The sequence below is a fragment of the Carcharhinus amblyrhynchos genome, chromosome 15, assembly GCF_965287045.1.
Source record: "Carcharhinus amblyrhynchos chromosome 15, sCarAmb.v2.hapA, whole genome shotgun sequence".
NCBI lineage: Eukaryota > Metazoa > Chordata > Chondrichthyes > Carcharhiniformes > Carcharhinidae > Carcharhinus > Carcharhinus amblyrhynchos.
This window is the reverse complement of record NC_137338.1, coordinates 36,014,517-36,027,015: the sequence shown is the minus strand read 5'-3', so window position 1 is coordinate 36,027,015 and position 12,499 is coordinate 36,014,517. Positions and strand designations below refer to the sequence as shown.

The 12,499-nt window shown below is 43.0% G+C and overlaps 1 protein-coding gene across 1 annotated transcript in view; it reads left to right on the top strand.

Annotated features, from left to right (window-relative positions):
- The first annotated feature begins 221 nt into the window (after positions 1 to 221).
- dpt (dermatopontin) overlaps positions 222 to 12,499 on the top strand; it is a 33,884-nt gene continuing 21,606 nt past the window's right edge. Inside the window, exon 1 of the mRNA XM_080203806.1 lies at positions 222 to 520. Within this exon, the coding sequence (XP_080059932.1) occupies positions 249 to 520 (272 nt within the window). The 5' untranslated portion in view covers positions 222 to 248. The remainder of the gene's footprint in view (positions 521 to 12,499) is intronic.

Genomic DNA, 12,499 nt, shown 5'->3' with positions numbered 1-12,499 from the left:
AGCTCAATTTGCAAATCTTTTTCTAGAATATATTTTGTATTTGTTACAGAAAATGAAAATTTCCTTAAGAGTCCACCTTAAGAAAAATAGCATCAGTTTCACAATCTGGGTATTAGATTTAAATCATATTGCATACTTTCACATTAGATCATAAGCACTTTTGGAATCAGGCTTGGAAACATCTGTTTGCCAAATGTCTCATCCCGTATAAAATAGTGAACACAACACAGCTCACCCAGACTGCAGAAATGCAGCTCAAATGTGCTTACTTGTTTCTAGCCCTGATCATTGCAGTATATGGTCAGAATTATCCACCTGAGGTATACTGGGTCAATCTTTATAGGCAAGGCTTCAACTTCCAGTGTCCACCAGGGGAAGCATTGGTAGGGATACAAAGTTACTATGAGAAATCGGAAGGCTCTGACAGACTTTGGAGTTTCGAATGCATGCCAACGTCCGAGGGGATGGGACAAGTGACAGAATGTTGGTGGGAAGATATTAACCGAGCAGGACTTGAATGGTAGGTCACAGGGGCACGCTTGTTAGTGTTTTGCTTTCAGCTACATGACTGTTATCTGGTTTTTGCAGTTATGTTTATTAATATTTTAATTCATTAAAATAACCAAAAAGTTCTCAGACTGCTGTGGAACCCAGGTCAGTTATTCTGCTGAATGAAACTGATGAACTTCAAATTAGAAGCAGGTAGCATGTCAGCACTTAACTTCCTGGGATTAAATACTCTTGAGAAGATTGGACAGCCATGCAAATCAAATTTTTTAGGCAAGGGTCTCACAGGTACTGGCATGTTTCTTCCTGTTTTGAGATCCAGGGTTATGCAAGTGAAATGAGTGTGGCTTACATAACACATGGAATTCTGCCAATACTGGAAAGTTTGAAGTACATTTGTCCTTTCTGACCTCGACACTTAAGAAATTTTCATTTTTAATGAGCAGTTCCAACTTTTATGGATGCTTTTAATGGCTTAAATGTTAACTAGAGTAAAATGCAGTCTGCATATACAAAAGTACTGGTGTATTTTTCCTTTTCTTTCTCCTCCAATTTTCTTCTTTGCTGCTCTTATGTCGGATATGACTTACTCGGCAGTGGAGTTCCACATGTGCTAGGAACCCTCTGGTATCAATCCCAAGTTGCTGTTGGTCATGCGCGAAAAAAAATAATTTTATTTAACACTTTCAGCCTAAATGATTTGTACCCTGAAGGGACACAGATGGATATTGAAATTCAGCACCATGAGAATTTCTTATTGTGTATTGGGCCATCATTCTTTATGAGTTTTTCTGGCTGAATAAGGTGGAAAGCCGACAAGGGAGAAAAGAAAGAACTTGTTTTGTGCTCAGAAACATTTAAGGATGGGTAGCAGCAAGAGTGAAAATGATCCTCAGAAACATGGAAGCAGATCCAAAAAGAGAGACAGAACAGAATTATAGGGAAAGAAAGTAATTCACAGTAGCTCATGAATAAGCTGCTGCCACGATACCTGTCCTGTGCAGGACCCCTAGACCTCGCTATCTGAACAGGTCAGCAGCTCAGCAGCCTCACCAGAAATGGGGCTATAGGTTGAGCACAGTAAGAAGTCTCACAAAACCAGGTTAAAGTTCAACAGGTACCACCAGCCACAAGCTTTCGGAGCACTGCTCCTGCATCAGGTAGTGGGAGTTGTGTTCACAAACAGGGCATATAAAGGCACAAACTCAATTTACAAAATAATGATAAGAATGCGAGTCTTTACAGATAATCAAGTCTTAAAGGTACAGACAATGAGAGACAGGTTAAGCACAGGAGATGTGTATTGTTTCCAGACAGGACAGTTAGTAAGATTTTACAAGCCCAGGCAAGTCGTGGAAGTTACAGATAGTGTGATGTGAACCCAAGATCCCGGTTGAGGCCATCCTCATGTGTGCGAAACTTGGCTATCAGTTTCTGCTCAGCGATTCTGCGTTGTGTGTCGTGAAGGCCGCCTTGGAGAATGCTTTCCCAAAGATCTGAGGCTGAATGCCCATGACTGCTGAAGCATTCCCCAACAGGAAGAGAACACTCCTGCCTGGTGATTGTCGAGCAGTGTTCAGTCATTCTTTGTTGTAGCGTCGGCATAGTCTCCCCAATGTACCATGCCTCGGGCATCCTTTTCTGCAGCGTATTAGGTAGACAACATTGGCCGAGTTGCAAGTGTATGTACTGTGTACCCGGTGGATGGTGTTCTCACATGAGATGATGGCATCCGTGTCGCTGATCTGGCATGTCTTGCAAGATTGCTGTGGCAGGGTTGTGTGGTGTTGTGGGCACTGTTCTCCTGAAGGCTGGGTAATTTGCTGCAGACAATGGTCTGTTTGAGGTTGTGCAGTTGTTTGAAGGCAAGATGTGGGGGTGTGGGGATGGCCTCCACTCACATTGTCTGTATCTTTAAGACTTGATTACCTGTAAAGACTTGCATTCCAACCATTGTCTTGTAAATTGAATTTGTGTCTTTATATGCCTGCTTGTGAACACAACTCCTGCTCACCTGATGAAGGAGCAGCGCTCTGAAAACTTGTGGCTTGTGCTACTAAATAAACTTGTTGGACTTTATCCTGGTGTTGTGAGACTTCTTACAGTGCTTACTCCAGTCCAATGGTGGCATCACCACATGGCTATGGGTTGATGCAGGCATGGGCCCTGTGGCCAAAGAAAATGTTTAAAAGCATAAAAATGGGGAAGTCCCTTTGATGTAACCACTGGAGCCTCAGGGCTGCCTTCTCTGCCTCCCTCTCCCCACCCACACACCATCACCTTTGAATAAAATATTACTTACCGTGATGCCGCTGGGAGACTGCCTGTATTCAGTTGGAGACCTCACCACTGTGAGCAAAATGCTGATGGTCTGGTAAAATAACCCTTAATAAGATATTTGAATTTGCTTCCTACCTCCCTGTGGAAGTCACCATATCCAAAACTGCTCCTGCTGTCAGTAAAGTGACCCAACCCAGCACAGTCCAGCACTGCTCCCACCAATTTTACTCAATCCCCCCATCGTGATCTCATCCTCATGAGGGCCAGTGAACTTCCCTTTAATTAATGTTGTCACTCCATCTGCAGTTTCCACATTCTAGCAGCTTTCAGGATGAGAATGATGAATGAGTGCAGGAGGTGCAAAACTTACATCATCATCAATAGCTTGTGAACCATCTCCCTGAGGGCACTGAAGGGATGCAGACATGAAGATCCTCCAGTTTCCTGCAGTTGTCCCACCTTCTCTTGCAAGAGAGAGGAGTTGCCTGTCTGTGTGCCTTGAGTGATGTGTTTGCCACAGGTGAATGGCTGCAGGTTGGCATGGAGAAATTGGTGATTGTGAAAGGTGTTTGATAATATAGGTTTAATACTGATGCATGAGACTATTGAATTAATAGTACAAACATAGTCAATTAGAGAATAAATGCAAGTAACCAAATTAATTTTGTGTATTTTAATATTTCAAAGTGTTTTGGTTTTATTCATTTATCCACATTTCAAGATGGTAATTGACAAGAAGCAGTGAACTGAAACTGTGGTTTAATCAGTGCCTGGATTAAGTGGTCTGAAAAACAGGGTTACATTTTTCATGGGCTGAATTTTCTGGAGGAGGGGGTTGGGGCATATCATAAACTGACCAACTTTAAAAAGGCCACTCTGCAACGATATTACACTGGGGGAGGGCAGGGCGAAGGGAGAGGAGGATGAGGTGGGAAGGGGGAGGGGGAGAGGAAAGGGGCGAAGGCTGGGAATGGTTTAAACAAGCAGAGAGGTTTTTGTTTTTCAATGGGAGGAAATCTTGCCCTTGAAATTTGCTTGCTAACATGGACACAGCAATGGATCCCAGGCTCAAGTAAGCCCCAGATATTTGGGCAGTAAGGGATGAGGCACTCGAGGGTGGGTGGTAATGGCAAGGAGGGGGTGGTGTGGAGATAAATGAGCTCTGGAGGACTGGCTGGCACAATGTAGGGGTATCATTTTGGGGCTTATTTCCCTGATGTGTGCAGGACATCTGGCCAGAGCATGCAATCTCTGCCCACACCAACAACGCTCCCCTCAAACCATACAAAAACCAATCCCCCCTTCCGACTTTTTCACCTCAGATGACGCAAAGGAAAGCTTCCCACTCTCACCCACCTGCCCACAGCAACTACATTGTGATGTGGGCAGTGTAATATCTGGATCAATTAACTTGTTAATATGCTCAATTACTCATTAATGATTTTGATTTAACATGCTGATTTTGGGCAACCGGTATGTTGATTTCAGATTCAGGACCCAATGTCATCACATTGGATTTTACATGTGTGCAGGACAGGAGCAGTCCCAATTTGCAAATGTAAAATCTTGGCCCATTAGTTCTCAGCCTATGCAGGATATAATAACTTTTAATATAGTCAAAATCCAGACTATTCATGTTACAATGATAAATTATCTTCTTTTCCTCCACCAAACCCCACCCCACCCACAATGTTCTCCCCATATTTGGCACCATTCAATCACTGAATGAAAGCAGGTGACTTTTGTTCAGACTTCTTATGACAAGAAGATAGATGAGAGCACCCCAACTTCCTTGCAGTGAAGCATCTTTGTTTACTTTGGCAGCCTGGCTAGACAAACACACAGTTCATCTGTTCATCATACTGTGCATTGATACACCAATGTTTGCAACAATCTCCTATACAAATGTAATATTGTAAATATTAAAGTAATTAGTAACATCTGGAAGTCTGGTCAACTTGTAATTAGTGATCAATATGCCAAGGTACACACCTCTACATCTTTCACCCAGACAAAGATGGTTGCCACAGTCTCAATTTCCCTATTTGATATCAAGACCACAACCTGAATGAGTGAAAATGAATTCCAGTTAAGCTCTACACTACTCAACTGGGGCAATCTATCTCCATGTTTTTGGTCTTAACTCCATCAGCCTCCAATTACTAACTCAAACTGAATTAAGAAATGCAAAATGATCTCTGTATTCTGCTTGATATGAAATCTACATCCACTTTGTTCCACAATCTAATTTAGTGCTATGTTTCTCTTAATGCCTTATCCTGTATCTTCCATTCTGTGTCTGAAACTCCACATTGTGCCTTTATCATTTTAAAGGCTTGGATTCTTCAACATGCAAGAACAAATTCCCACACAAAAAAACCCTCAGGCTTCCACTTTGTCAAAACACTAAAACCTGTGTTTTCATCTGCAATAAATGTCACACTCATATCGGCATCCCCTTCCCTAGTTCCTCTGGTTCCATGTGTCACAACTTAAAGTTTTCATCCTTGCTTACAAATAAATATAGAGCTTAGCCATCAATGTTGGTACTGTGAGCGGTATTGTTCTCATGGAATCACTATTAAAATCCATACCGTATAGTGCTTTCTCAAAGTACAATCGTTTCACTTGCTTGACAGAACAATTACTTATCACTTTGGGGAATCTATTCCACAGCAGAAGTGAATCACTTTACCAGTTGCTACAGATATGGGAAGTGCTCATAGGATACAATCAAACACTTAGAACCTACCTCAAAAACAATAAGGTTCGATAGTTGATGAATGCCAGTGGGTATTAGCATCTAATGTCATTGCTAATGATAGCTATGTGAAACACCACGCATATGTCATTTTCACTTTAAATGCCATTTCTCACAAAAACATTACTGTAAACATTCCTGTAATTAAATTCTGTACAAAACTGCTTCTGAAAATGTCAATGCCTTGTGCGGCAATCAGTTAACAAATCAGTTAGAAAGAGACAAGTTTTTGTGGTCTTTGTCTCATGTATTTCCTGCAAAACATTTCAAATTGGATTGCATAAGCTGAGGAATTCAAACTGGTAAAAAATGAGAAATTGGCAGTAAAGTTAAGAATCTGTTTTGCATTGTGTTCTTTTTTTAACTATTGGATTCCTGGTCATAGATAAGATAGACTTTTTTCCCACTGCATCTTTCCTGGTTTGACATGGCAACTGTTGCCTTGGTAATGTTTATGTCTAGACGAAACTTTATATTGTGTCATTTTACTTGCTTAATAAAATACCCATACAGAGATGGATTTAACTAATAGGAGTCAAATCCATTAGGTATCCATTAGAAATCTATTCAATCAAATCCAATATTCAGGGGATCAACCCTGCATGGAGGACACACCAGGACCAGCTCCAGGCATACCTAAAATGAGATGTCAGCCTGGTGAAGCTACAACAGAAGGTTACTTGCATGTCAAACAACAAAAGTGACATGTGATAGACAGAGCTAAGTGATCTCATAACCAATGAATCAGATGTAAACTCTGCAGCCCTGTCACATTCAGTTGTGAATGGACAATTCAACAACTCACTGCAGGAGGAGGTTCCATAAATATTTCCATCCACCAATGTTGGAGGAGCCCAGCAAACAAGACTGAAATATTTGCAGCCATCTTCAGCCAGTAATGCTGAGTAGGTGATCTACTTCAGCTTCCTAGTGAGATCACCATCATCACTGATGCCAGTATTCAACCAATTCAATTCACGCCATGTGTTTTCAATGAAATGGCTGAGGCGCTGGATTCTGTGAAGGCAAAGAGCCCAGACAACATTCTGGTAATAATACTGAAGACTTGTGTTACAAGACACAAGTTAGGAGTGTGGTGGATGGGTGGGTGCAGCTCCAACAACACTCAAGAAGCTCAAGAGAAGAACAAAGCAGCCCACTTGATTGACACCCCATTCATTATTTTTGATATACACTCGCTCCACCACCAATATACAGTGGAAGAAATAAGTAATGCCTTCAAGATGCATAGCAGCAACTCCCAAGACTCCTCCAACAGTATATTCCAAACCCCTGACCTTTACCACCTAGGACAAAGGCAGCAGATACATAGGAAGACCAGCACCTTCAGGTTACCCTCCAAGTCATACCCATCCTGACTTGGAACTATATGGCTAATGGGTCAAAATCCTGAAACCGCCTTCTTAACAGCACTACTAATGTTCCTACAGCACATGGACTGCATCAGTCCAAGAAAGCAGCTCACCAGCACCTTCTCAAGGGCAATTAGGGATGAGCAATACATTCTGGCCAAGCCAGTGATGCCCACACTTTATGAATGAATATCAAGAAGAGACAGTATTTTCACCTCCAAAACAGCTTGCAAAAATGGCATGAAGCACACAAAAAAATTAAACTTAGACTAAAAGGAATATAGTTAATTGGGTGAAAGTTACATTAAGTTAGAATAATAAAAATAGTGAAAATTCAGTGACGGAAAAGAAATCAAGAGGTTTTTTGAATTATATAATAATGTAATTACATTAAAAGTGAAGAGAAAAGGTAAAAGAAGCGGAGAGTCAAATTTTTCCTATGCCTGTTCCTTCACATAAACTCCCCTCCCCACAGTCATGGCCATCACTTCTGCTTCACCATTTTCTATGGCCTGTCTTGTGATGTTGATTGCTAACATGACTATCTCTGAGCACTAAGATAAAAGCAAATTACTTGGATGCTGGAATCTGAAACAAAAACAGAAAATGCTGGACTCTCAGTGGGTCTGACAGAGAGAGAGAGAATAGAGTATGGATGACTCTTTGTCAGAGCTAAAGAGAACTGGAAATAGGATGATTTGTAGGGTGAAATTGACAGAACTGTTATGGGCAAAAAGACAAAGGGAATGCAAATGGTGGTCATCATGGCTAAGAAGGGTGTTGATAGCAACCCATTAAGAGATCAGAATGTGTTAATGGCAGAATAAACATGTATCAGAGGACAACTTGGAACAGGTAACAGATGGCCCTATTGGGGTAGGGGAGAAAGTGTGGTAAATTACAAAAAAGAAGGAAAGCAGGATAGAAAAAAGGGGATTAAGAGATGAATCGTTGGAAGAAATGAAAATAAATTGATGGACAAAAAATAGGGTGGAGGTGGAGGAGAGAGTTCACAGTCTGAAGTTGTTGAACTCAGTGTTAAGTCCAGAAGGCTGTAACATGACTCATCAGAAGATGAGGTGCTGCTCCTCCAGTTTGCGTTGGGCTTCACTGGAACATTGCACTTCAAACAAAAGTGCAGTAGGAGAGTGAGTGACAAGAACGAGAAAAAAGTATCATGAAGAAAGCACAGCAAAAATTGAAAATGTTAGACATATTTAACAGATGTACCACTACAAGTATCTTTAGCAGGATCGATGTGAGAAATGAGTGTTCTTTTAAATGGAACATAGTTTGACTATCACTGAATCAGATAGTTCTGTTCAAATTTGTAATGAAGAATAATAATTGACTTAAACAAACTTTGTGCTTAGACGCATGAACAGGGTAGTAGGGTATGCATGTGATAGCCTGCTGCCTGCCACACCATGATATTTTCAGTAGTGTGCACTGCGGTGAGCAGGGAAGACGAATAAGATCAAACCATTTATTTTCAGTGAGGCTGAGGAGGGATGGGTATAGAACAGTGACATTCCATTAATTTAAATATCCAGCTTTCCAGGAGTTTATAGAATTTTTCCAGGGTTTTCAGAGTGAATTTCTAGGAATGTGAAAATATAATGGCTTGAAAATAAAGTACTATATAGAAGAATCATCACAAAACGTCACAATGTGTGACCTCTAAAATCGACATTCACCTGCAGCCAGTGGAAACAGTTCTGCAATATAAACACAGCATTAATGGAACATTGTTATGGACTTACAACAAGAAACCTTACATGCCAACTTTCTTACTGCCCTTCAAACTGAGGTAACAGTTGCTGGCAGCTAACAAAGTGATGTAAATCAGACATTTGGCAATGGAAAATGGACCGGTGTTTGAACAAGACATAATTTCACACATATTATGACACATATACACTGCAAACTGCAATCATCCCTGAAAATGGGCATTGGGAATTTGATGTGTGATTAACATGTGTCTGTTGCTTCTGACATGTATGCCAGCCTATATTATTAAAGGGGAGGTGCTTTCTGGCAGAGGTAGTTGGGGTAAACTGAAACAACTTGGCAAACAGTAAGCTCTGAGATTTTCCATTGCTGCACTGGAGGCCTTGGTTTAAGTGATAGAGAGGAGGAGAGATGCCATCCACCCACAGTGGACCAGGAGTTCCTGCAGACAAACTTTGTGAAGATAGTGAGAATAGTTGGCATGGTGGTCAATGCCATGAGCCAAGCTAGAAGACCTGGATACACTGCCAGAAAAAATTCAATAACGTCACAAGTGGTAAATGAGTAAAGGGTAAATGAGCTGGCCTCTGAGCTACAGACACTGAGGCTCATCAGGGGGAGAGAGGGTGCCATTGTCAATGGGGTGCAAGTGACATCCACCCCCCCTAGACTGGCTAACTCTAAGGGTCAGGGACAAGAGGGGGCTGCTGGGAGGAGGAAGGGGGGTGAGGAGCGGAGGCCTCAGCCTCTTAATCTGCATAACAGGTTTGAGGTTCTTGCTTCCAGGAATTTACAAGGCGCCGCACCTGCGCAAAGATATTTTGGCCTTGGAGGGAGTGCAGAGGAGGTTTACTAGGCTGATACCGGAGTTGAGGGGGTTGAGCTATGAGGAGAGGCTGAATAAACTGGGCTTGTACTCGTTAGAGTTTAGAAGAATGAGGGGAGATCTCATTGAGACGTATAAGATGATGAATGGGATGGATACGATAGAGGTGGAAAGACTCTTCTCGCCCAAAAAAGACAGTAGGACTAGGGGGCACAGCCTCAAGATAAAAGGGGGGGCGGTTTAGAACGGAGTTGAGGAGGAACTTCTTCACTCAAAGGGTGGTGAATCTCTGGAATTCTCTGCCCGTTGAAGTGGTGGAGGCTGCCTCGCTAAATATTTTTAAGACGCGGGTTGATGGGTTTTTGATAGGAGAGGGGATTAAGGGTTATGGGGAGAGGGCGGGAAAGTGGAACTGAGCAGCGACAGATCAGCCATGATCTTATTGAATGGCGGGGCAGGCTCGAAGGGCTGGATGGCCTACTCCTGATCCTATTTCTTATGTTCTTATGTAAAGGTCAGTGAATATATTTCTGAATGCTATATCCCACCAACTGTAGCACAAGCTTTGCAAACTGCTCAATGCACTGTACCCACATCACTTACATACCAACAGTCTCTGCCAACCACAACTCACACTTCACATTCATAGCTTCAATTTACCCTCACACACTCAGTACTGCTGCAAGCCTCACACTCACATCCATAACTTCTACAATTCCAGCTATTCCACCACAATTTACAAGCTGGATGTAAGGATGCACTTCTTTATCTCTGCGCCCCTTCGCCCCCACCTCCCCACATGTATCACAATTCAACTATTGTGTCTTTCTCCTTTTAGATAATCAAGAACAACAGCCTAGCCAGTTGATTGTAGGGTGTCGAAATTTGCTGATGACACCAAGATTGGGGGAAAGGCAAATTGTGCGGAGGGTGTGGAGAGTCTGCAGAAGGATCTAGATAGGCTGGGCGAATGGGCCAGGAAATGGCAAATGGAATTTAATGTTGGCAAGTGTGAGGTGGTCCACTTTGGTAGGAAGAATGGTAGGAAGGACTATTACTTACGGGGCGAAAAACTGCAGCAGGCGACGGTGCAGAGGGACCTCGGGGTCCTTGTGCATGAGTCGCAAAAACCCAGCCTGCAGGTGCAGCAGGTGGTCAGGAAGGCGAATGGGATGCTGGCCTTCATAGCGAGGGGGATTGAATATAAAAGTAGGGAGGTCTTGCTGCAGCTGTATAGGGCATTGGTGAGGCCGCAGCTGGAGTACTGTGTGCAGTTTTGGGCGCCGCACCTGCGCAAGGATATTTTGGCCTTGGAGGGAGTGCAGAGGAGGTTTACTAGGCTGATACCGGAGTTGAGGGGGTTGAGCTATGAGGAGAGGCTGAATAAACTAGGCTTGTACTCGTTAGAGTTTAGAAGAATGAGGGGAGATCTCATTGAGACGTATAAGATGATGAATGGGATGGATAGGATAGAGGTGGAAAGACTCTTCCCGCTCAAAAAAGACAGTAGGACTAGGGGGCACAGCCTCAAGATAAAGGGGGGGCGGTTCAGAACGGAGTTGAGGAGGAACTTCTTCACTCAAAGGGTGGTGAATCTCTGGAATTCTCTGCCCGTTGAAGTGGTGGAGGCTGCCTCGCTAAATATTTTTAAGAAGCGGGTTGATGGGTTTTTGATAAGAGAGGGGATTAAGGGTTATGGGGAGAGGGCGGGAAAGTGGAACTGAGCCACGACAGATCAGCCATGATCTTATTGAATGGCGGGGCAGGCTCGAAGGGCCAGATGGCCTACTCCTGCTCCTATTTCTTATGTTCTTATGATTGTAGAAGTGCAGGAAGACAACAGTGAAGAAAAAACAATGTTACTGAGTTCGATTCCCAGCTTGGGTCACTGTTTGTGTGGAGTCTGCACATTTTCCCCGTGTCTGCGTGGGTTTCTTCTGGGTGCTCTGGTTTCCTCCCACAGTCTGAAAGAAGTGCTGACCAGGTACATTGGCCATTCTAAATTCTCCCTCAGTGTACCCAAACAGGCATCAGAGTGCGATGACTAGGGCATTTTCACAGGAACTTCATTGCAGTGTTAATGTAAGCCTCCTTGTAATGCTGATAAATAAACTTTAAACTTACATTGCATTGCACATAAAGAATAACTTAGAGATGAGAACTACGTCTCAGGCCTGTTGTGAGAGGGATGCAGCTGGATAGGGGTAGAGGTAACACAGTGCCAACTGGCTGAGGGTAAGGTCACACATTTCTTCCGCTGCAGAGGACTCAAATTATGATTTTAATGTGGTGACCTACCCAAGAAAGTTGGAGACGGTACACAATGAAATGCTTGGTTCATTGGAAGGTCAACTAGAAAACCTGCAGTCATTGTAAAGGAACACGGGTGGAGTTCAGCACAAACTTGGAACAGAGCTCTGTGCAGGGTTTGAAGCATGGGAGCAGTTGGTCACTCCATTAAGACACTTATAGGCCCAAATATGATCTAATAGCCAATATCTCAGTTTCTATTGCAGTGCGAACAGAAGTCACCAGAGGTTGCAGTGGAAGCTCAGGCTGCTTTGATGCAATCTCAGTTAGCTGCCACTTGAAGTCAGGCTGCTGTCATCATAGCTGTGATACCAAAAGGATGTCTCAGCAGTCTAGCAATCTGATCTCCAAAGCACTACTATGTACTACTATGACTATTGAGGTGGCACAATGGGATGTGGCTACCTTTCCCGGCAATATTCCCTTTTATCTTTTGAGTGTGTAGGCGATTTTTTTAAGTTAGTGAATCCTTTTTTTACCCCCCTGAATGTACATGGTGATTGAAAGGGGCTGAGTTGTATGCGGTCTGCACGGAGACCATTGGGTTGCTGCATGGCCCAAAGGGAACACTGGGTCCTTGGAGCATAAACCTGCTGTCCCTCTCTCAGGGCAACAACATTTGTTCTCCCAATACTATCACTCCACCAACGTCTTTGAGATTGTCTTTTTGTCAGCCAGTCTTGGCTCATGTCATTCATGTCCAGCTGCTGC